The sequence below is a fragment of the Equus przewalskii genome, chromosome 19 (genome assembly GCF_037783145.1).
Source record: "Equus przewalskii isolate Varuska chromosome 19, EquPr2, whole genome shotgun sequence".
Lineage (NCBI taxonomy): Eukaryota > Metazoa > Chordata > Mammalia > Perissodactyla > Equidae > Equus > Equus przewalskii.
Window position 1 is genome coordinate 3,603,482 of NC_091849.1, and position 25,851 is coordinate 3,629,332.

Consider the following 25,851-nt stretch of genomic DNA (forward strand, 5'->3'; position numbering starts at 1 on the left):
TCGCCTGTGGCACACCAGCCTCTGGCTAAAGGCCTCTCTTGGAAGTTGTCCTCCAGCTGCCTGAGCCCCTTGTCTCAGGGGCAGCCCCAAGCCACTGGCTGCTAACCAGATGTCATTGGCCCATGGCCCTTTTGCTTTGGTGGCAGAAGAAACTAGGTTTAGGACTTAGGAAGACGTCTCTTGTAAGTAGCTGGTAGGTTTTGTTTTTGTCTTTGTGTTAACCTTTTCCAACAGGACCAGCCAGAAATAATGGTACCCAGCAGCCCTCTGGCCTCCATTTTGTTTTGAAGTCACTACAGCTCAGCCAGATTTTGCTAAGTCCCCCGGAGTGCCCACTGAGGTCCCTTGTCCTTGCTCATTTGGGAAGATCTGTGTAGCGAATCTTCATTTGTTGGGTGCCCCCTGGGTGTAGGACACAGACTAAGCTGGGACTGGAAGCACTCTGGGTTTTGGTTTTGGTCTTTGTTTTGGCTTCATTTGTGGCCAAGGGTTTTTGGGAAAGCACACTTGTTTGGTATTTGTTGTTGTTTGTCTATTTGTCTTTCCTTTTAAAAGTGTTAACTTGGGAGGTACCACATCTATTCCACCTAAGAGCCCCTTGGGGAAAATCTTTGGTTGATGGTCAACCTACAGCTATAAGCCAATGTCTGAAGAGGGATGATTTTCTTTTGTAACACCACATGGCCACAATATTCTTTAGACTCTGGAGAAAAAAATGGCCACACAATGGATCCTTAAGTTGAGAAACATTTTAGCTTACAGATGCTAATGAAAACATTAAGGTAACAAGGAGAAATCAGAAAGGGAAGAGTCACAGGACTCATCCCAACAGGATGGAAATCTTTAGCTAGTTATTAAAAGGAAAATGGGATAAATGGAACAGACATGAATAAAGTTAAAACAAAGGTTTTACTAAAACACTGCCTAAGGTTGGACGGGCTAAAGGGACCCCCCTACTAGCCCCCCAACATTAAAAGACATCAGACAAACCTGTTCTATTCATCCGAGTTTGAAAAATTTAAAAGGTCAGGAGATAAAAATCAGAGTGAGAAACCTGACCAGCAATTGTTTGAGGCAACAGTTAGGCTACTACAATTAATGAGACTATAAAGATTAAAGTGTTTAAGCTAATATTATATGAAGAGGTTATGTCAACTTTGCCTGAATGTTTCTTTAGGAATAAGTGTTATGTCTAACTGGGAATGCTTCCCCTACACAATGTTGTAATACCAAAACTTGTTAATGGAATTCTAATGTAAGTTATAATTAAAAGTATGGATTAGTAAAACTAAGATAAAGTTTTGTAAAAATTGATATACTTAAACAGGCCAATTTCAGTTCACCCAGACTGATGTATGCAATTGGAAAAGCCAGCTGCAACAACAGAAAGCCTGTTTTAATCTTTTGAGGCTTCTAAATAAAATCAGAAATACTTTACTGCCTCTTTAAGAGAAAATAATTAAATAATTAAACATGCCAGCAGCCGAACCCAAATCTGCTGCTTTTGTCTACTCTCTTGCTGAGCTTCCTGCAGGCTGAGCTTTGCTTCAACTCCCCCAAAATTCCTGATCTAAAATTGAACAAGTGAAAATAAGTAGGCATTTGAGATGACTTAAAATTATAATGACCATTCTGAGAAACGTCTATGTCAGAAAAGAGAAGATTCAAAATCTCTCATAATAAAATGTAGTCTTTGATTAATATGTCAAAACTTCTAAGAGACAAAGTTATTTAACATGATATAAAATAATCTTTGATGAATGAAAGCCTGTTTAAGTTTACTGGTTTGATTTAAAATAGTCATGTCCTCAGAGTTTTCAGCATTGGCTATGATGCAGACATACAGCCTGGGTTCACTGGTCAAGTGAGCTCATGTCATGTCTGTTACAAAATTTATTGGCAAAACTAATAACTCAGTATAATAGCTAATTTTGTTTAATGTTTCATGAGGTTTTTGTAGACGATCTGAATATAATTATTAAGAATAGGTAAACTAAATAAATATAAAAAAATAAAAGTTTTTGGAGAAACTTTTTAACAATAATTATACGTATTATGATGTATGTACTTAAAACAACTAAAGATGATAGTTAACTGCTATAATGTCACATGAAGTTTTTAAGAGTAATTGTTAAAACCGAGTAAGAGTTTTAAGTACAATTATTATGTTTTATAGTCTGCATACTTAAAAAACAGCTTCCAAAGCCTTTTTAGAGACTTAAACTTTATAGCTTTACTAAGTTAAGTTAAATAATAACAGTTTATTGGATATCTAGGTCATTTCCACATAAGATAAAATATTAAAGGTTAACTACTAAGCATATATTTGTCTGCCTTTGTTTTCTTATATCAAAGAAACTAAAAAATGCTTAGGTTTATTGAGAAACATGTTTTATGTATGCTAAAGAATTTTCTATGAAAAAACACATATTTTTTAAAGTTTTTTTTAACAACTGTTGCCAATCTTCTTCTTCTTTTTTTTTCTGCTTTATCTCCCCAAACCCCCCGTACATAGTTGTATATCCTAGTTGCAGGTCCTTCTAGTTGTGGGATGTGGGACGCCGCCTCAACGTGGCCTGACGAGTGGTGCCATGTCCATGCCCAGGATCCAAACCCTGGGCCGCCGCAGCGGAGCGCGCGAACTTAACCACTCGGCCATGGAGCTGGCCCCCCCCACAAAAACACATGTTTCTAAAAAGTCTGTATACAAAGAAAGTAAAATATATGTTTTCAGTAAAAAGGTATAAAGAATAGAAATATTTTTGTTTCTTGAGTTGAGAAACATAAATTTGTCCTAAAGTACTGGGACAAATTCGGAATGTAAAAGAGTAACCAAAGGTTTGTAAAAGTAAAGCCCTAAAGAGATTTATGTATGGTCAAGTTGGCTAAGATTAAAGTAAATCCAATTAAGTAAATAAATTTATATGTCAAAAGTAAACTGGTACAAAACTAAAACTTAGTCTCCTTTTTCTTAAAAGGATAATTTTCCTAAACTTTTAATCTACTCTTGATAAAAAGATTATAAAAAGGTTTTATGGACTATTTTAACTCTGTTTCCCCCTGACTGTTTCTGTTGTCACTTCAAATAGATACCTGAACATGGTTTCGCAGTGAGATTTGTTTCCTATCTGAACAAATGTTTTAAAGCTTTTAATATTTTTGACAAGCTTCCCCCCACACACAAATGTTCAAGTCCTGAATAAAAGCTTTCTTTTGACCTGGAAGAAGAGAGAGAGTTTCTCTAGAGATTTTCAGAGGAACCCTGGGACTTCTCAGAAAAATTTGCTCTCTTTCTATAAGAAAAATGCTAAACTAATAAGGCTTATTTTGTATGTTAAATTACATGAGAGGCATTGTCAAATAAATAATGATAAACTTTCTTAAATGGTATTATGTAAATGAGTGTTATTAATATAAATATTTTTAAAATTATCTGATCTGTTCTGATTGTCAACCATAATTCTGGTTATTATCTCAAAATGTTATATATCACAGAGATGGTCAAATGCCTTTGTCAATTACCATTTTAAAATGCTTTGTTATTTACAGACAGTTGCTGTTTTACTGTGATGTTTTTACGAATATGTTTCATATTCAGAGAAATTCATAAAAAAGACTCTGACAGTCTAGAATGCAGGTTTCCAATAAACTTTGAGATTATAAACTAAAGTGGGTAAAAATTACAGGACTCTAACAGGAAAACTGATGACCGCACAAACTGATAACACGATTAAGATCAAGAACCAATTATACAGGACTAAATAAACCAGTAGGGATGATTATAATTTTTATGGCTTTTTGATTGCTGATTTTTGGTTTTTTTCCAGTTTTAAGAAAACTGTTTTCTCTATTCTCTTAAGGAACTATGATTTATAGCAAATGTAAACAAAATTGAAACGTTCATCTTTTTCTCCCTGAGTCTTCCAAAACATAAAAACTCCTGATGAGTAAATATTCTTATTCTCATGACAATATGGTTGTTTGCATAAGTCCAATAAGAATTCGTTCTTCTTATAAGAGGATGCAATTAAAAACATTGGTTATGTTACCAAGGCTTTGACTGGAACATCATATTTGAAAAAACACACGAGCTTGAATATAACAAGACAGCTTTTGAAGAACGAAGGTTGACATTCTGGAATAAAGCCACTTGGAAATATTGGCCTGGTACCTTGCTTATGGGTTCAATGACCTGGTAAGGTTTAGCAAAGAATGTCGTTCCCTCTGATAGACACAAGGAACCTCAATATTTTGGGGAACCTCATGAAGAGAGGGACTCACCCAAATCTGTAGGTACTGCAGGTGGAATCTGATGACAGGTCCTTTGCTTGGCTTTTTTTGAGAGGCCTTTAAAGTTAAACTTGAGATTCCTTATAAGGTTTCAGCAAAGCAGATTTTAAAATGCCTATATAATCAATTACTATTCTTCCTGTACTTATGTAAATAATTATGCCAAATTTATTAAAACTAGACTTATTTTACAAACCAGTTAGTCTTAATTTGGCTATGTCTAGTGAAATTGAGGGTGACTTTAAAGAGAAAAATTATGTTTCAATAGAAACTATAATACTCATTTGTAGCTATTAAATTTTGGTTTTGTCAATTGTCTTTAAGATTTTTGTTACATCTGTTAATTAGACTGGATCCTGAATTCTTTTAATCTCCTGAAATATCTGACTACAAATCTCCAAACTAACATTTTCAGGGTTTCTTCCTCATCATTTTCATTTGGAGTCATTGAAAACTAAATCTGCCCTTTTTCTTGAAGCTTTACAGACTGAAGCTAAAGGACTTAATATAAACTTGAGAGATTCATGTCTACTGCTGTATAAGCCACTCAAGAAGTTACCTGAGTGCCTGATGACACCATCAGAGACATTTCAAACTGCAAAAGATGATTCAACCCTGACTTCTAAGAATCTTGATTGGCTGCCCACTGGGCTCAGAAACTGCTTTATAATTTGCTCCAACCATTAACCTTGTTTTTCTCTTTTTGTTTCTCTAGAAAAACTTCTTATTAAATACCTGGTTACTTCCTCACATGATACAGGCCTAACTTCAGGAACCCATCAGCATCACCACCTTATTAAAAGACTGATTCAATGAGATGAAACAACCTGCGCCCTATTTCAGCAAGAAGTAGCTAGATTGGTTACCGCCCCAAATCCCTCAAGATTGACGGAGGGGCATAAAATAAGGGAGAATTGATACCGACCCTGATATCAGTTTCCCTACATTAAACCCAGCATATATGGGGTTAAAACCAAAATACTCTTTCCCTGCTTACTCCCTGGCTTCCTGGCTCCAGAATCCACTATCCTCCATGGAGACAGAGACCACCAAGGACAAGCACCTGGATTCATTATCTCCTCCCCACAAAGAGATGCAGGCTGGTGGGAAAGTTGCTGATCAACAAGGTCATGGGCTCCCTCCTCCCTGCAGGTGTCTCAAGGCCAGAGACAGGCTGGTGGGAAAGCTCCAACCAGCAAGGCCATGTGCTCCCCCTCCCCTACCTAAAACCCCAAATAAAAATCCTTTGTTTTAGCTTTTCAGGGAGTTTGGGATTTCAGTGTTAGCTGCCCTCTCTCCTTGCTCAGCACTGTGCAAAAGTAAAATTCCTACTTTCTTCTACCACACCCGGTGTCAGAGATTGGCTTGCTGTGCAACGGGTGAGCAAATTCACTTCAGGTTCAATATCATGTTTAGCAAGATAATGACTAAATATCAGTATTTCTATTGACTAGCAACAAACAGAAAATGAAATTAAAAGAAAGATACCACCTAAAATAGCATCAAAAAATCAAGTACCTGGAAGTATATCACGCAAAACATATGTAAAACCTCTATATAGAAAAAAATTTTAACATTATTAACAGAAATTTTTAAAAATCTAACTAAATGAAGAAATATATCACATTCACTGAGTGGAACTCAGTATTGTAAAGATAACTGCTTTTCTCTGATTTTTTTTTTATCAACCGCAATCCTAACAAATATTCCAGAGGAAGGATAAGTGTGTGTATGTGTGTGTGTGTGTGTGTGTGTGAAGCTAGGTAGGCTGATTGTAAAATTTGTGTGGTGATGCAAGTGATCAGAACATTCTTGAATAAGAAAAGGCAAGAGGACATGTGCTACTGAATACCAAAATTTATAAAGCTGTAATAATAAAACAGCAGGGTATTAGTGCAGGGATAGACAATAGGTCAATGAAGTAGAATGAAGAGTCTGGAAACAGACCTTTGCATGTACTGAAACTTGATATATGACAGAAATGGCAAGGCATCAATGGGGAGATGGTAGAATACTTAATAAGTGGTGGAGACAATTGAATATCTACTGTATATGCAAAAAATTAAAGAAAGGGAGAGAGAAAATAAAACAAATTTTTACCTCACACTGTACCAAAAAATCAATTCCATGGATATTTAAGATCTATAAAAAGAAATGTGAAAAATAAAACTTAAATAAACTTTTAGAAGAAAACATAGGAGAATTTTCCCTGAGTTCAGGGTAGGGAAGAAGTTTTTAAAGAATACAAAAAAAGCACTTACTATAAAGGAAGTGATTAATAAATCTGACTGCTTTAAAAATAAGAATTTTTGTCTGTTACAAAGACACCATTAATAGTTAAAAAGACAAGCCACACAACTGAAAGAGACTTGAAAAGCATATAATGAACAGAGATTGTTATTTAGTGTGTGTGTGTGTGTGTACATGTGCAAGCAAGTGTGTATAACTTCTATAAATCACATTAAAAATACATTAGAAAAATGGGCAAACAATTTGCATAAACACTTTAAAAGAGGAAATCCACATGGCTTATAAATGAATAAAAGGTGTTAAATACACATTTAAAACATATTGAGATACCTTACACTCACATTGGCAAAAGTTAAAAATTCTGACAGTTACTGCAATAAAAAAATACAATAAAATAAAATTCATTTCTTAAAAAAAAAATTCTGACAATTCCAAGTGTTGGCTAGGATGTAGAGCCACCAGAATTCTCTCAGTCCTGGAGGGGATTATAAACTGGTACAACTACTTTGGAAAATAGTGCAATGTTATTTAACAATGTTGACCCAGCACTTCTTCTCCTAGAGAAATGTGTTCGCATTTACATCAAAAGACATTTACAAAAATGTTGGATGTAGCTTTATGGGTGAGCCCCACAGACCAACAACAGTAGAAAGGAGACATAAATTGTGATATATCTGTCCAATGGAATACTATGTAGCCATAAAAATGGACAGATCATTGCTGCATTCACAACATGGATGAAATCCCACAACATAAGTTGAACAAAAGAAGCTAAATTCAAAAGACACATTTCAACATTATTTCATTTACATAAATTTCAAAACAAGGCTAAAGCAAACTGTGCTGCTCAGGGATGCAGCAGAGGGTAAAACAATAGAGAAAAGGGAGGAAATTATTGCAAAAGTCAGAAGAGTGGTTACCTGTGGAGGGAGGAAGGGGCTGTCCCGGGAAGGGAGGGCAGCTCCTCGTGTACGGCAGCATTCAGTTTCTTGACCTGGGTCACGTGGGTGCATGTTTTCAAATTAGCTGTTCAGTTGTCCTTATGATCTATGCGATATATTTCACAATAAACCAAATAAAGTAATGTCAAGTGATCTAACAAACTAATATAGTTCAAAATGCCTGACAAGTTGCTGTATTTATAAATACAAAGTTAAGTTGAATAATGAGTAAAATATATGAGCGAGAGATAAAGAAGTACTGAGCAGGAGTGTGAGCAAGTGAGTTTTTTATACCATTCCTTCCTCCCTTGACAGCTGTCACATAAGATTTATCTCTTGTGCTATGCTGTTGGTTCGCAAACTCAGGAGTTCCTTGGGTGAAATTCGAAACTGGCCCCTGTACGCAGAGGGCAAAGGGAGATGGAAGAAAGAGGTGGACCACTCCAGATTGGTAGGTGGTAGTTTTAATACTCAAGGGAACTTACATATGAGGCTTGTCTTGGGTGGCCGCAAGACGGGTAGATCTCCTCGCCTGCCCACCAGAATCCTCAGAGTTTGTACAGAGGCCTTGTTGGGGTTCAGTCACGTATTCAGTCCAGATGGTCTCAACAACACCTTATGCTCTCAACGCTATATCCTAGAAAACGCCTCCCCCTGAGGGAATGGGGGGCAGAACACACATTCCAAGGAAAGGGGAGAGTGTATGGACTCCCTGTTGCTGGGGTCCCACTGAGAGTCATGTCCTCTCGATGACCTCCTCCAGTATATCTAAGGCTTGGTCCTTGGCTGGAATGCTCTGTGGCAGATGCAGCCCTGGCAATGGAGGCCTGTGAGGAGGCAGTGCTGGAGGGGGCAATGAGGCTAGATCTGGAGGGGCTTTGCGAGGCTGTGGAGGGCTGCCTGAAGGCATGAGGCCAGACCCTCTCCTCTGAGCCCTCAGCCGGAGTTGGTAGTCCTGGGCAGTAGTAACTGAAATTTTTACAGTTTTCTTGACTTTGTTCAGAAGTTTCCAGTTGGATAAAAGCCAGGTTTAAGGAGGGAGAAACAGCGTGCCATGCACTTGCCACATTAATTGAAAATAAATACAAACTAATTAACAAATTTAGCATTCTTATAAGAGTTTGGAGACCTAGATGGTCTTTAAAGACTGCCAGCCCCGAGCAAGAGTCATCTAAGTACCATGTCACCATATGAAAAGCTGAGCACCCCCAACTCTGTGCTCCAGAGCAAGATAGCCTTTCCAGAAAAGGAACTGAAAAAAGTGAAAATCAGACACTTAAAACAATGTGAATTGCTGGAAGGAGACAATCACTGAAGGTGAGTCAAATTCCATCAAATCACAAGTGCTTTTTCCAAAGAGAATGCATGTGACCTCGAGCACTCCTAGCAGGTTCCTCCCCAGCAGGCCAGCCTTTGTTTGAAAGGAGAGCTCCCCCCAGTGCACACAAAGATTCAACGCCATGTGCACCCTCCTTCCTTCCAGTCAGAGGTCTCACTGCTGGTGGGTCTAAGGGGCCTCTTCCCGAGCAGAAAAACTCCTCTTCATCCCTCTCATCTGGGAACAACGTGTGAACACTGCCAACATTACTTCCCACCAAGTCTTCCTTGCCCGGCTCATCCTACAATACTAAGTATCAGTCGTCTAAGGAGTTTCCTCATGACCCTGCACCTGGACCTGAATGACTCCTCCTGCCCCTGAATCCTGAGAGAAGAAGTGAGTTTCTCTTGGACCTGTCTCAACCTTCCAAAAAGATGATTACTGAAGAGTGACATCAGCGACATGGCAGAGTGAGCTCAGCTGGGACTCTCTCCCCACCAAACTACAACCGAAATGAACAACTAAATTCCAACCCAAAAATCCTAATAACACAGAGATCATCAGAGACCCACAGCAGCCAAATGATAGAGGGCGGAGAGGCTGGAGCCCCCCTCAGAGGAGCTGGATTAGAGAGAACTTCGCTCCCTCCCCTAGAGGCTGGGGTGGCTGCTGCAGGTGAGGGAAGCAGCAGGGGAGGGGCCGCGTGTCCAGGGATCATCCATGACTCCCACTGCCTGCTCAGCGGAAACCCTCTAATGGGGGAAAGCTTTCAGATCCGGGGGACCCATCAAGGCAGGGCCCTGGGAAACCAGAGAGGGAGAGCTGATTGGAATCCAGGTCTGCACACAAGAGAAAGTGCCCCTCCTCCCTCAACCCACACTGCGTGCCGCCATCACAGCTGAAGGTCAAGGGCTCAGAACGCAAGGCTCTCGACCCCCATCTGGTGGCGACAGGCTGTAACTGCAACCGAATAATAGCATTATGTGTAAAAACCGTTTCTCTACCATCCAGCAATTTATAAAAGCTCCAGTCCAAAAGGAAAACAATAAAAACACAGAAGTATGTCATGAGGACTTGGAAATAAGTAAACTAAGTGAAAATGAGTTCAGAGTAGCTATTATCAAAAAACTCAGTGAGGTAAAGGGAAATATAGAGAAACAAGTCAACAAGATCTGGAGTTACTTCACAAAAGAGATTGAAACTATAAAGAAGAATCAATCAGAAATATTAGAGATGAGAAACACAATGGATCAGATAAAACAGAATATGGATTCTCTGAATGCATGTGTCGACACCATAAAGGAGCAAATTAGCATAATCAAAGATAGGCTGAACGGCTCCAGACAGAGGAAGAAACAGAACTAAGAATTAAAAAAACTGAAGACAATCTCTGAGAAATAGCTGACTCAATGAGAAAATCCAACTTAAGAATTATCAGAATCCCTGAGGGCGTGGAAAAGGAAAATGGAGCAGAAAGTGTGCTCAGAGAAATGATAGAAGAGAACTTCCCAAATCTAGGGATTGAGGGAGAAATGTGTGTTGAGGAAACTTTCAGATCCCCTAGATTTGTCAATGTAAAAAGACCTACTGCAAGGCATATAGTAGTAAAAATGGCAAAAAAGAATGACAAAGAAAGAATACTCAGGGCAGTAAGGCAGAAGAAAATAACCTACAAAGGAACTTTATAAAGGAACCCGTATCAGACTTTCAGCGGATTTCTCTACAGAAACTGTACAAGCTAGGAGAGATCGGAATGACATATTCAAAACTTTAAAGGATAAAAATCTTTAGCCAAGAATACTCTATCCAGCAAAAATATCCTTCAGATATGAGGGAGACATTAAATCTTTTCCAGACAAACAAAAGATAAGGGACTCTGTAGCCAAAAGTCCTCCACTATAAGAAATCCTCAAGAAGGCTCTCATACCTGAAAAAAGAAAAAAAGGGAGAAAGGGGTCACAAAACACAGGGTAGGGAGACAGATAGAATCAGAATAAGATAACAAATATTCAACTATAGCATTAGGATAAAGGGAAGTAAATCACCAAAGCAAAGACAATCTTATCACTCTAACCACAAACTCACAACACGAGTTGGAATAAGAGATGAAAATAATAATTTCGGAGGGGAAGAGGAGTGGGGCTGAATCAGTCTAGGCTAAGGAAGTAAGAGACCACCAGAAAATGGACTACATTATACACAAGATTCTGAATACAAACTTGAGGGTAGCCACTAAACTGAAAAACAGAACAGAGACACAAAACATAAATAAGGAAAAAGCTAAGAAACCCAGCATAAGAAACTGCAGAAGTCAATGGGTAGGCTAAAACACACAGGACGAGAAACAAAGGTAATGCACAAAAGCTGCATAACGAACAACAGAATGACAGCATTAAGCCCTCATGCATCAATACTCACCCTCGATGTGAATGGACTGAACTCTCCAATAAAAAGACACAGAGTGGCAAAATGGATTAAAGAACAATTTGTTGCTTCCAGGAAATACACCTCAGCCCCAAGGACAAACACAGGCTCAGAATGAAGGGGTGGAAGACAATACTTCAAGCTAATAGCAAATAAAAGAAAGCAGGTGTTGCAATACTTATATCAGACAAAACAGAGTTCAAAATAAGGCAGGTAAAGAGAGACATAGAGGGCCAATATATAATGATCAAAGGGACACTTCATGAAGAAGAAATAACGCTTATAAATATCTATGCACCCAACACAGGAGCACCAAAGTTCATAAAGCAACTATTAACAAACCTAAAAGAAGATATCAAAAATAACACAATAATAGTAGGGGACCTCAACACCCCACTCACATCAATGAACAGATCATCCAGACAGAAAATCAACAAAGAAACAATGGAGCTAAATGAAAAGCTAAAACAGTTGGACTTAATAGACATATATAGAACACTCCATCCAAAAACAGCAGAATACACATTCTTCTCAAGTGTGCATGGAGCATTCTCAAGGATAGACCATATGTTGGGAAATAAGGCAAGCCTCTACAAATTTAAAAAAATTGACATAATAACAAGCATTTTCTCCGATCATAATGCTATAAAGCTAGAAATTAATTACAAGACAAAAGCTGAGAAAGGCACAAGGATGTGGAGACTAAACAATATGCTATTGAACAAGCAATGGATCATTGAAGAAATTAAAGAAGGAATCAAAAAAAACCTGGAAAGAAATGAAAATGTTAACATGCCGTATCAACTCATATGGGATACAGCAAAAGCTCTATTAAGAGGAAAATTCATCGCAATACAGACACATCTTAACAAACAAGAAAAATCCCAAATAAGCAGTCTTAAACTACACCTAACCAAATTAGAGAAAGAAGAACAAACAAAGCCCAAAGTCAGCAGAAGGAGAGAAATAATAAAAATCAGAGCAGAAATAAACGCTATTGAAACGAAAAAGGCAGTAGAAAGGATCAATGAAACAAAGAGCTGGTTCTTTGAGAAGATAAATAAAATTGACAACCCTCTAGCCAGACTTACAAAGAAAAAGAGGAGAAGGCTCAACTAAATACAATCAGAAATGAAAGAGGAGAAATAACGACAGACTCCACAGAAATACAACGGATTATAAGAGAATACTATGAAAAACTATATGCCAACAAAATGGATAAATTCTTGGACTCCTACAATCTCCCAAAGTTCACTCAAGAAGAAGCAGACAATTTGAACAGATCAATCACAAGGAAGGAGATTGAAACAGTAATCAAAAGCATCCCAAAGAATAAAACCCCAGGACAAAATGGCTTTCCTGGGGAATTCTAACAAACTTTCAGAGAGGATTTAATACCTATCCTTTTCAAGCTATTCCAAAAAATTAGGGGGGATGGAACACTTCCTAACACATTCTATGGGGCCAACATCACGCTGATACCAAAGCGTGACAAGGACACCGCAAAAAAGGAGAACTACAGGCCAATATCACTGATGAACATAGATGTAAAAATTCTCAACAAAATTTTGGCAACCCGAATTCAGCAATTCATCAAAAGTATGATACATCATGATCAAGTGGGATTCATACTAGGGACACAGGGATGTTTCAACATCTGCAAATCAATCAACGTGCTACATCATATCAACAAACTGAGGAGTAAAAACCACATGATCATCTCAATAGATGCAGAGAAAGCATTTGACAAGATCCAACAGCCATTTATGATAAAAACTCTGAACAAAATGGGGATAGAAGGAAACTACCTCAACATAATAAAGGCCATATATGACAAACCCACAGCCAACATCATACTCAATGGGAAAAAACTGAGCGCCATCCCCCTGAAAACAGGAATGAGACAAGGATGCCCTCTATCACCACTCTTATTTAACGTAGTACTGGAGGTTTTGGCCAAAGCAATTAGGCAAGAAAAAGGAATAAAAGGAATCCAAATAGGGAGGGAAGAAGTGAAACTATCACTGTTTGCAGACAACATGTTATTATATATAGAAAACCCCAAAGAATCCATTGGAAAACTTTTAGAAGTAATCAACAACTACAGCAAAGTTTCAGGGTATAAAATCAATTTACATAAATCAGTACTCTAATAACGAACCTACAGAAAAAGAACTCAAGAACAGTATACCATTTGCAATCACAACAAAAAGACTAAAATACCTCAGGGTGAATTTAACTAAGGAAGTGAAAGACCTATACAACAAAAATTACAGGGCTTTTCTGAAAGAAATGGATGACAACATAAAGAGATGGAAAGACATTCCATGTACATGGATTGGAAGAATAAACATAGTTAAAATGTCCATTCTACCTAAAGTAATCTACAGATTCAATGCTATCCCAATCAGAATCCCAATGACATTCTTTACAGAAGTACAACAAAGAATCCTAAAATTCATATGGGGCAACAAAAGACCCTGAATTGCTAAAGGAATCCTGAGAAAAAAGAACAAGGCTGGAGGCATCACAATCCCTTACTTCAAAGCATACTACAAAGCTACAGTAATCAAAACAGCATGGTACTGGTACAAAAACAGGTGCACAGATCAATGGAACAGAATTGAAAGCCCAGAAATAAAACCACACATCTATGCACAGCTAATCTTTGACAAAGGAGCTGAGGGCCTACCATGGAGAAAAGAAAGTCTTTTCAACAAATGGTGCTGGGAAAACTGGAAAGCCACATGCAAAGAATGAAAATTGACCACTCTTTCTCACCATTCACCAAAATAAACTCAAAATGGATCAAAGACCTACAGGTGAGACCTGAAACCATAAGGCTTCTAGAAGAAAATGTAAGCAGTACACTTTTTGACATCAGTATTAAAAGGATCTTTTCCAACACCATGTCTTCTCAGAGAAGGGAAACAACAGAAAGAATAAACAAATGGGACCTCATCAGACTAAAGAGCTTCTTCGAGGCAAAGGAAAACAGGATTGAAACAAAAAACAACCCACCGATTGGGAAAAAATATTTGCAAGTCGTGCATCCGACAAAGGCTTAATATCCATAATACATAAAGAACTCACACAACTCAACAACAAAAAATCAAACAACCCCATCAAAAAATGAGCTGGAGACATGAACAGACATTTCTCCAAAGATATACGGATGGCCAATAGGCACATGAAAAGATGTTCATCACTGCTGATCATCAGGGGAATGCAAATCAAAACTACACTAAGATATCACCTTACACCCATTAGAATGATGAACGTAACCAAAACAAATAGTAACAAATGTTGGAGAGGTTGTGGAGAAAAAGGAACCCTCATCCACTGCTGGTGGGCGTGCAAACTGGTGCCGCCACTATGGAAAACAGTATGGAGATTCCTCAAAAAATTAAAAATAGAACTACCATAGGATCCAGCTATCCCACAACTGGGTATCTATCCAAAGAGCTTGAAGTCAGCAATTCCAAAAGTCCTATGCACCCCAATGTTCATTGCAGCATTATTTACAATAGCCAAGATGTGGAAGCAACCTAAGTGCCCATCAACAGATGGTTGGATAAAGAAGATGTGGTATATATACAATGGAATACTACTCAGCCGTAAAAACAACAAAATTGTCCCATTTGCAACAACACGGATGGATCTTGAGGGAATTATGTTAAGTGAAATAAGCCAGATAGAGAAGGACAATCTCTGTATGACTCCACTCATATGAGGAATTTAAAAATGTAGACAAAGAGAACAGATTAGTGGCTACCAGGGGAAAGGTGGGGTGGGGAGTGGGCACAAAGGGTGAAGGGGTGCACCTACAACACGACTGACAAACAATAATGTACAATCGAAATTTCACAAGATTGTAACTTATTAACTCAATAAAAAATTTTTAAAAATGGGCAATTGAAAGAGAGAATTGGCTGGCAAAGATGAAGGTGCAGCAAAGAAAAAATAATAAAGATGGAAATGCAGTAAAACTCAAATGAAGGTATAGAAAAAATAGGCCACTGTGGGAATGTTGACACTGCCGCCTTTCCAGAGACTCTAGATACACAGCCAGAGGAACGTGCAGAATGTGAACTTGAATGAGGAAAGTGGTTGTGACAAAAAAGAATGAGGATGTCCCAGAGGACGTCACATTAAAGAAACTCTCTGATATATTTTACGACATTGAAAGCACAGAGGATAAAATGTTGAAAGTGATCCAAACACGATGCTTTGCCAATGCACAGAAATGATGCTCTCTCAGTATGTAACAATTCTACTAGAAAAGTGCTGTTCAAGTCACTCTTGAGAAGTTTTTCTCAGAAAGAAATAAAACACTTTAATTCTCGGAAAAAAAAAAAAGATGATTACTGATCGTCCAGAACCCCCACAAAAATCTTTATTTATTTTCCCCTCTTCAAAAGTAATTATGGATTAGCTCGTCTTGCCATTCAGTTTAAGAAACTGTAAATAAGTGAATTGTTGTACTTTAATCTACTTGAAGCTTGGTGAAATTATAGGTCTCACAATACTGTTTCGTAAATATGTTAAATGTGATTCTTATGAGTAAGTTATTTCCATGTTATTGTGCTCTCTAGATGTTTTATTCTAGATAATCAATCTCTTGAGACATAAACAAAAATTACAGTATTCTATGAGCATGGAAACATTTTAACTTTAAAAAATAATTTTTGTATGTCAAGAGCTGTACTTACTATAATCGAAAGAGAAATGTGAAAATAACTTGATATTTACCAAAGAAATAACTGTTAAACTTATTTCTAAAGCATTTATTTTTTTAATTGAGGTATAATTGGTTTATAACATTATGTAAATTTCAGGTGTACATCATTATATTTCGACTTCTTTGTAGACTACATCACATTCACCACCCAAAGACTAATTACCATCCATCACCACACACATGTGCCTTTTTAGGTCTTTCTCCATCCACCCCCTTCCCCTCTCATAACCACCAACCTAATCTCTGTACCTATGTGTTTGTTTGTTGTTGTTGATTTTATCTTTCACTTATGAGTGAAATCATATGGTATTTGACTTTCTCCATCAGACATATTTCACTTAACATAATACCCTCAAGGTCCATCCATGCTGTCAAAAATAGCAAGATTTCATCTTTTTTATGGCTGAGTGGTATTCCATTGTGTATATATACCATATCTTCTTTATCCATTTGTCCCTTGATAGGCACTTAGGTTGTTTCCAAGTCTTGGCTATTGTGAATAATGCTGCAATGGACATAGGGATGTATAATGTCTTTTTTAATTAGTGTTTTCATGTTCTTTGGGTAAATACCCAGAAGTGGAATAGCTGGATGATATGGAGTTCTATTCTTAATTTTTTGAGTAATCTCCACACTGTTTCCCATAGTGTCTGCACCAGTTTACATTCCCACCAGCCAAGTATGAGAGTTCCCTTTTCCCCACATCCTCTCCACACTTGCTATTTCGTCTTTTTAATTATAGCCATTCTGACAGGTGCGAGGGGATATCTCATTGTAGTTTTGATTTGCATTTCCCTAATAATTTGTGATGTGAACATCTTTCCATGTGCCTGTTGGCCATCTATAGATCTTCTTTGGAAAAATGGCTGTTCAGATCCTTTGCCCATTTTTTAATTGAGTTGTTTGATTTTTGTTGAGTTGTATGAGTTCTTTATATATTTTGGATATTAATCTCTTATCAGATTTATGATTTGCAAATATGTTCTCCCAATTGTTAGATTGTCCTTTTGTTTTGCTGATGGTTTCCTTTGCTGTGCAGAAGCTTTTCAGTTTGATGTAGTCCTATTTGTTTTTTTTATTTTGTATCTTTTGCCTGGGAAGACATGACATTCAAAAAGATACTGCTAAGACCGATGCCAAAGAGTGCACTACCTATGTTTTCTTCTGGGAGTTTTATGGATTCAGGTCTTACATTCAAGTCTTTAATCCATTTTGAGCTAATTTTTGTTTTATGGTGTAAGATAATTGTCTGATTTCATTCTTTTGCACGTGGCTGTCCAGTTTCCCCAAGATCATTTATCGAAGAGACTTTCTTTTCTCCATTTAATGTTCTTGGCTCATGTCTCAAAAATTAGCTGTCCACAGATGTGTGGGTTTATTTCTGGGCTCTTGATTCTGTTCCATTCATCTGTGTTCCAGTCTGTGTCAGTACCATGCTGTTTTCATTACTAGAGCTTTGTAGTATATTTTGAAATCAGGGAGTGTGATAACTCCAGCTTTGTTCTTTTTTCTCAGGATGTATCATCTATTAAAGGTCTTTTGTCGCTCCATACAAATTTTAGAACTCTTTGTTCTATTTCTGTGAAAAATGTCATTTGGATGTTGATAGGGATTGCACTGAATCTATAGACTGCTTTAGGAAGTATGGGCATCTTAACTATGCTAATTCCTCCAATCCATAAGCACAGGATATCTTTGCGTTTCTTTGTGTCTTCTTTGATTTCTTTCAACAGTGCTTTATTCTTTTCAGTGTACAGGTCTTTCACCTCTTTACTTAAATTTATTCCTAGATATTTTATTCTTTTTGTTGCTATTGTAAATAGGATTGTGTTCTTAATTTCTTTCTTCTATTTCATTATTACTGTATAGAAATGCAATTGATTTTTGTACGTTGAGTTTTGTGCCATGCAACTTTACTGTATTCATTATTTCTAATAGTTTTTTGATGGATTTTTTAGTTTTTTTACGTATAAAATCATGTCATCTGCAAATAGTGACAGTTTTACTTCTTCCTTTCCAATTTGTATCCCTTTTAATTCTTTTTCTTGCCTGATTGCTCTGGCTAAGACTTCCAATACTATATTAAAAAGGAGTGGTGAAAGTGTGCATCCTTGACTTGTTCCTGTTCTTAGAGGGATAGCTTTCAGTTTTTCACTGTATGTTATCACAGTGTGACGTTAGCTGTGGGTTTGTCATATATGGCCTTTATTGTGTTGAGGTGCTTTCTTCTATACCCATTTTATTCAGAGTTTTAATCATAAATGGATGCTGTATCTTGTCAAATGCTTTCTCTGCATCTATTGAGATGATCATGTGATTTTCATTCTTCATTTTGTTAATGTGGTGTATCATGTTGGTTGATTTGTGGATGTTGAACCATCCCTGCATCCCTGGAATAAATCCTGCTTGATCATAGTATATGATCCTTTAATGCATTGTTGTATTTGATTTGCTAGTTTTTTGTTAAGGATTTTTGGAACTATGTTCATCAGTGATGTTGGCCCATAATTTCTTTTTTTGCGTTGTCTTTGTCTGGTTTTGGTGTCAGGCTAATGCATTAGGAACCAGCACCCTCCTCCTCAATTTTTTGGAAGAGTTTGAGAAGGATAAGTATTAAGTCTTCTTTGAATGTTTGGTAGAATTCACCAGGGAAGCCATCTGGTCCTGGACTTTTGGATTTTGGGAGGTTTTGATTACCATATCGACCTCATTACTAGTGACTGGTCTATTCAGATTCTCTGTTTTTTCTTGATTCAGTTTTGGAAGGTTGTATGATTCTAAGAATTTATCCATTTCTTCTAGATTATCTAATTTGTTGGCATATAGCTTTTCATAGTATTCTCTTATAATCCTTTGTATTTCTTTGGGTCCTTTGCAATTTATCCTCTTTTGTTTCTGATTTTATTTATTTGAGCCTTCTCTCTTTTTTTCTTGGTGATTCTAACTAAAGGTTTGTCCATTTTGTTTACCATTTCAAAGAACCAGCTCTTAGTTTCATTGATTTTTCCCTATTGTTTTTTAGTCTCTATTTCATTTATTTCCACTCTGATGTTTATTATTTCCTTCCTTCTACTGATTTTGGCTCTGTTTGTTCTTCTTTTTCCAGTTCCTTTAGGTGCACTGTTAGATTGTTTATTTGAGATTTTTATTGTTTCTTGAGGTAGCCTGTATTGCTATAAACTTCCTTCTTAGTATCACTTTTGCTGTATCTCATAAATTTTGGTATGTCGTATTTTCATTTTCATTTGTCTCCAGGTATTTCTTGATTTCATCATTGACTCAGTAGTTCTGCTTAGAAGTCAGCTATAGGCTTATGGGATTTCCTTTGTATAGAATTGGTTGCTTTTCTCTTTTAGGATTCTCTTGCTATCTTTAATTCTTGACATTTTAATTGTAATGTGTCTTGGTGTGGGCCTCTTTGGGTTCATCTTGTTTGGTGCTCTGCATGCTTCCTGTACCTGAATGTCTGTTTCTTTATCCAAGTTAGGGAAGTTTTCAGCTATTATTTCTTCTAATAGGTTCTCTTCCCCTTTGTCCCTCTTTTCCTTCTGGGATACCTATATTGTGGATGTTAGGATGCTTGCTGTTGTCCTAGATATCCCTCATACTGTCTTCATTCTTTTTCATTCTTTTCTCTTTTTTCTGTTCAGCTTGGGTAATTTCCTCTACTTTTTTCATTTAGATCGGTGATCCATTCTTCTGTGTCATCTGCTCTGCTGTTGATTCCCTCTGTTGAATTTTTCATTTACATTATTGTATTCTTCAATTCTGATTGGTTCTTTTTTATATTTTCCAGTTCCTTGTTGAAGTTCTCACTGGGTTAATCTCTTCCTCTCTCCAGATCAGTGAGCATCTTTATGACTATTAGCTTGTACTCTCGCTTTTTATTTTTTTAAAGATTGGCACCTGAGCTAACAACTATTGCCAATCATCTTTTTTTTCTGCTTTTTCTCCCCCAAAACCCCCCAGTACATGGTTGTTTATTTTAGTTGTGGGTCCTTCTAGTTGTGGTATATGGGACACTGCCCCAGCATGGCCTAATGAGTGGTGCCATGTCTGCGCCCAGGATCTGAACCAGTGAAACCCTGAGCCACCAAAGCGGACCATGAGAACTTAACCACTCGGCCATGGGGCTGGCCCCAGCTTGTACTCTTTATCAGATAGATTGTTTATCTCTGTTTCATTTAGTCCTTTTTCTGAGGATTTGTTCTGTTCTTTTATTTGGAACACATTCTTTTGTCTCCTCATTTTGCCTACTTATCTGTGCTTATATTTATTTGTTAGGTAGATCAGCCAAGTCTCTCAATCTTGGAATGTGGCCTTATGTAAGAGATGCCTTATGGGTCCCAGCAATGTGCTCCCTTCTCATCACCCATGCCAAATGCTCCAGGAGTGTCTCTTGTGTGGGCTGCATGTGCCCTTATGTTATCATGGGGTTGTAATTGCTGTGGGCATACTGGTAGGCTAGGCTGGCCCCCAGGCCAACTGGCTGTTTGTAAGGCTCAGCCATGTGTGGTTGCTATGGTTCCTTTACTGGGGAAGTGGGGGCAAGCCCCGTCACAGCTGGCTGTGAGGTCTAATATCACACAGATACTGCTGTTTTGCCATTAAGTGAGTGAGGCCTGCAGTGTAGCTGGTTGCTAGGCTCAGGGGCTCAGAGTTGCTGCAGGCCTCCTGTGCAGCTCTCTTTTGATCAGGGCAGGCCTCTGGCCAGGCCTGGCTATGCTGCCCTGCGGTATACAGCTGCCTCAGCAGTGCAGACGGGTGGAGCCTGTCCTAGGTACAGCAGCACACAATCCCTTCAGGCATTGGAAGGTGAGGCAGGTCCCCTGTGTGGATGTTTGCCATGGCCAGGGGCACAAGGCTGCTGCAGGTCCACATGCCCCACCACATGTGGGCCGATACACTCTGCCATGATGGCTCACATGCATGCCCTGCCAAGAGGAACCCACTCCCCCCACCACAGAGGTCCCACACACCATGCCTACATGGGCGCACAAGTTCGCCACAGGCTTGCTGGTGGGCAGGGCCAGTCCCTGGAGCAGGCTGCCTGCCCTGTGACAAATAAAAATGGCAAGCAATAGGATATATTGGAGTATATGATGAGGAAGCCATTTGGTGTAAACCTAATTTGGCCTCACTGTTTTTCCAAAAGGGCCCGACATGGCCATCGAGCATGCATTGTATATCTGCTTTAAACATTTCCTATGGCAAGAACAAATGGCCTTAAGATAAAGGTGCAACTTCCCCCCACATTGGCATTTCCTTAAGCATAAGCATCTTTCCTTAGGCTAGGAACTGATTGCTGCACTCACCTTTGACCACCCAGCTCACCTGTGACCACCCAGCTTGAGACAACAGACCTGCCACCCTGCTGTGTTCACGGAGACAGCAGACCTACCTGCTGTTTCCATCAATCGCTGTGCTGACAGAGCATTCTCACGAGTATTGTAAAAGGGACATTTCAATCATATGTGAAACATCCTGTTTGGGGGTATATAACCACTCTGTGCACCCCACTTCTTCGGTGCCCTTTCTTCCTTCGGGAAGAAAGGCCCCAGGCCATGGTCCTCAGATTTCAGCTCAGAATAAACTCTCCCAAATTTTCATTTATAGATTGGTTATGTATTATTTTCATCGACACCTGGCTGCACTTGATTAAATCGGTGCTCTAGTAGGTGGGGCAAACCCCTGTGCTAACAGCCTAGAGGAAGGAGTACAATGGCAGCTGTTAACATGTCTGTCAATAGGACTGAACTAGGTCACAATAATGGCTGCCACTAGTGTCTTGGTCCCTGGGAGGGTAGGCCTATCCACCTCCTGTCTCTCCAAGATGAACTCTGAGCTTAGTAAGTGAGTCTCTTTTGCCAATGGACTATGCACTTTTCTACCTGGTGTTTTTGTGTTGGTTTATAAATTGAGTGAATCTGTGTGTGGGCCTTTTAAGAGCAGGTTTTCCTTTCTCTGAAGTTCTATGGTTTTTCTGGGGGTATTCGCCACTGGTTTTCAAAGTCAGCAAAATCAAGTATTATGGGATCTCACCTCAGTCGTGCTGACTCTAAGGGCTGGGATGCCTACTGTGGCGCTCAGATTGCCGGCCCCTCCGGGAAAAGCTCCGTGCCTTTGAGATCACTCCCAACGGTGAAGCGTGGCAGCTGGGGTGTGGTTCTTTCCACAGTGGGGCTGCATTTCTGCCTCTTCCTCTCCTGTCCGTGTTGTCCCTTGTTGTGGAGGTTCTTTTTATCCTGTGTCCAGATCTCTCTCAGAGGAAATCGTTCTACAGGTAATTGTAGGTTTGTTGTGTTCATGGGATGAGGTGAGTTCAGGGTCCTCCAAGACCCCGTCTTCCAAACTTCTCAAACTTGTTTTTAATAACTTGTTTTTAACTTGCTAAAACAGCAAGAAAAATGACTTGAAACCACTCTAAAAATAATGTTTTCTATAAATGGTCTGTGAGTTTTAGGTGAGACACAGTAATTTCATGACCATGAATAATTTGGGACCCTGGGCTCTGGTTGCAGGTGACCATACACTCCTAGGAAATTCCAGATCAGTTACTTTCTCATATGTTTGGCAGCTTAAATGATTGAGGTCACAGAAACAGATAAAATAACCTCTCAGAGTTTCTTCTAGTCCCTTTATTTGTTTCCAAATAATGGAACAAATCTAGCACTAAAATTTTGTTAGCGTGCAAAGGGCACAATCTGCTCACCACAAGACACAATCCAGTCATCAAGAGGCAAGATGGTGGCAGAGAAAGGGCATTAAATTAAGTGATAAGCTAGCAAATTGGAAGATGGGGGGACTACGTCCTAAAGAGCCATCTTAAGGCGGACACAGAATCTTGAAGCAGTTATACAGGCCAGTGGGTTATAGGGGAGGGTTAGGAATGTTGACCCTCTGGTTGTCACAGACTGGGAGTCACCACACCAGCTCTTTCAGTTGTCATTGATGATGGCTATCAGCATAGACTCTCTGCCTGGGGGTCATCACATTCCTAAGGAACTCAAAAGAACGAAGTTGTTTCATCACAGCTGGGAGGTACATGCACAAGCGGGGGCCCTAAAATCTACAGAGCAGGTGGATCTCCTGGAGGGTGCAAATCCAGCTGGATTAGTTAGTCAGAGGTCATTCAAAGTTACAATATGGTTTCTTTTCTACAGATGTGGCTTCTCTTAAGTCAACCTTGTATTGAGCAGGTTATCAGTTTCAGCTGTGTAACATAGCTTTATCCTCTAGAGGGCGGAGTTTCCTCATTTTAAAAAAAATACTGACTTTCTGCTGAGCTTTCTGAATGCCAGGAGCACTCATGTAGTTTTTCTTCTTCAGCGAGCTCAGTTCCCCTTACTAGGGCAGCTGAAATTTCCATAAAATTAATTTCCTCTTACAAATATGCATGTAAACAGTAAGTCAAGGTTTCCTCTGACCTCACCTCCTTCTACTTTGCTCCTCCTTTCTTGTGCCTTCTTTCAGTATCTCAGATTAGAAGGCCTACTTTCTTCAGGGTCTTCCTGCCTGTACTGCCTCTTCCTGGAATGACTGACTCCTAGTTCTGGTCTCTGCTCAATGCCACGTCTTCCCTGAGACCTTCCCTGGCCACTGGGCCTCTGCTCTCATCTCAAGTTACTCTTTGTTTGCTTCGTAGGTTCTGTCACCGTCAGAAATTATCCTGTTTATGAATGTATTGTCTGTCTATTAATACTGAGAACTTCATAATCACACTGGGAATATTGAGTTTTTGGAGGCCCTGTGAGTCACTTCATTAGCATAGACTCAAATGTGATTGAAACGGGCTTCTTATGAGTAACCAAAGACACTCCTATCTCAGAAAATTCCACAGGCTTTTGAAGCTTTATTCTAGGAACTCAGGACAAAACCCAAGCACAGTGTTAATTGCACCATCCTGCATTCACAAGTAACTCAGCTCTCTCAGGTATTAACCGCCTAGGTCAGCCTGGGGCTCTCAGCTGGAGGGGTTTAGAACCCATGAAAGCATAGATTTGAAAGTCCATTTTAGAATTACAGAGGTCCTTAGCCATCATCCAGTTCCGCCCATTTCTTTTGACAGGCATCTAGGAAACACGGAAGTTCAGAGACTCTTGCCCAAAGTTGCCCACTTGGCTAATAACAATACACAATAACACAGCATGTAAATTCTGTCTGGATAAATCATAGTCTCACAGCTCTGCCACCATGTATTTGTATCAGGGTACAAATCATTTCACACAGTGTGGTGCCAATCCTCTGTAATGAAGCTGACATGTTTAATTCCCAAGTAGAACCTCCTTGACAACACTACCCATTCCCAGAAGCCTGCATTAGCTGAGGATGTGCTCTGTGTCCACAGCATCCTGGGTGCTTTCGTAACTTAGCTCAGGTAATCTTTTAAATCTCCCTGGGAGGTAGAGTAAGACACTTTGTTGAGTTGCTTGTGTCAGAATTGCCTGGAGCAGAGCCATTTCAAAATGGAGTCAGAGCTGCCTTTCCAGAGAAACTGCCTTGCTTTCTTGAACCTCAGAGTCAGCAGAGAACAAACAAAGATTGTTGACTGCAGACTTTCTGAAGACAGAATCAATAGTCAATCAGTGTTAATCCAAGACTAGCTTCCGCCTCTAACTCCAATTAAAATTCTTCATAATACAAACCTCCCTTCTTGGCCTTTAAAAGCCCCCGACTTTTACTCCTTAGCAGGACACTATTTGGGTTTCTACCTGAATCTGTGCTCCCCAAACTGCAATTCTTTCACCCCAAATAAATGCTTTGTCTCTTAAACTGCTTTCTGTTGCTGAAGGTTGACACTTGGGATCAGAGGTGGGAATGGGTTGAAATCCTCAAAGGGCGATGTCAAGAAGCAGAAGGAGGTGATTTCAGAGGAGGCGGGTCGTGTCAGGAAAGGACTCTGGCTGTGCTGAGGTGAGCCTGTGATGTGTGGATGTCACATGTGGGGCAGGCTGGATAGTCTGCCTAAGAGAGCAGAGCGGAATCTGAAGTTGGAAAGGCAGCCAGAGAATAAAGAAGAGAGAAGAGGAGACAAGAGGCTGGCTCCTGGCCAGAGAAGAGAGGGGGAAAAAGTCAAAAAACCACAAACACTTCTGCTGGTCGGGACAATGAGGGATTTAAAAGTCAGGGGAGACTAAGATGGAATTTTAGGTGTTGGCTGAGGGTGTGTCCTCTGACCCTCTCCTTCAGCCCCCTCTCTACCCCCTGACCCCCCTTGCAGCCCGTCCTGCCCGTTTTTCAGTAAAGCTGTACTGGACTTACCTTCTGTGTGAGTGGGACGGTTTTACGGCTCCCAACAGCAGCAGTGTCTCCCGCCTCCAGACCCTGTTGTACAGGGCTCGGCTCATTAGATTAGCCCTGTTGAGGAGACGCTTCCTTTTGACTAATTCAGCATAAAGTTATTAGGGCTCTTACTAGCATCTCTAAAGTATTCCTTCTCCTCTGCCGGATAAAATAGCATAATCACGGGAATCCTGTCCCTCAGAGTCACAGGTCCTACCATCACTCAAAGGGAGGGGATGATATAGGGGCTGAAATCTGGGGGGCCATCGTAGAATTCTGCCCACCACATCAGCTCAACTATCACTTCCTATTTTCAATCAGTCCTCTCAAAGTGCCCAGAGACCTTAACATCTGTAGTTCCTGGGGACTTTTTGAATACGTAATGTCTCTACTCCTTTTTTATGTACTCTCCATGTGTCCTGGCAAGTTAGTTCATATTCTTGATTCTCAAGTTCTGAATCTACCAGTGAAGATAATGCAAATCCTCACCTCTCACAAAGAAGGAATACCATAAATTCTTTGTAATTACAGGATGTTTTAAATCACGATGATGTCTCCAATAGAAACACTCTCATGGCTTCACTCAGAAAGTGTTGATAACATCC

General features: G+C 39.3%; 1 protein-coding gene across 2 annotated transcripts in view; it reads right to left on the minus strand.

The window, feature by feature from the left end:
• SERPINB1 (serpin family B member 1) overlaps positions 1-25,623 on the minus strand; it is a 38,388-nt gene extending 12,765 nt beyond the window's left edge. The window contains exons 1-2 of one of the 2 annotated variants that reach the window (XM_070583969.1): positions 25,226-25,623; positions 7,461-7,587 (exon numbers count right to left, since the gene is read on the minus strand). In XM_070583969.1, the coding sequence (XP_070440070.1) occupies positions 7,461-7,521 (61 nt within the window). In that variant the 5' untranslated portion in view covers positions 7,522-7,587; positions 25,226-25,623. The remainder of the gene's footprint in view (positions 1-7,460; positions 7,588-25,225) is intronic. The other variant, XM_008515741.2, reaches the window with a different exon arrangement.
• Between the last annotated feature and the right edge of the window lie 228 nt (positions 25,624-25,851).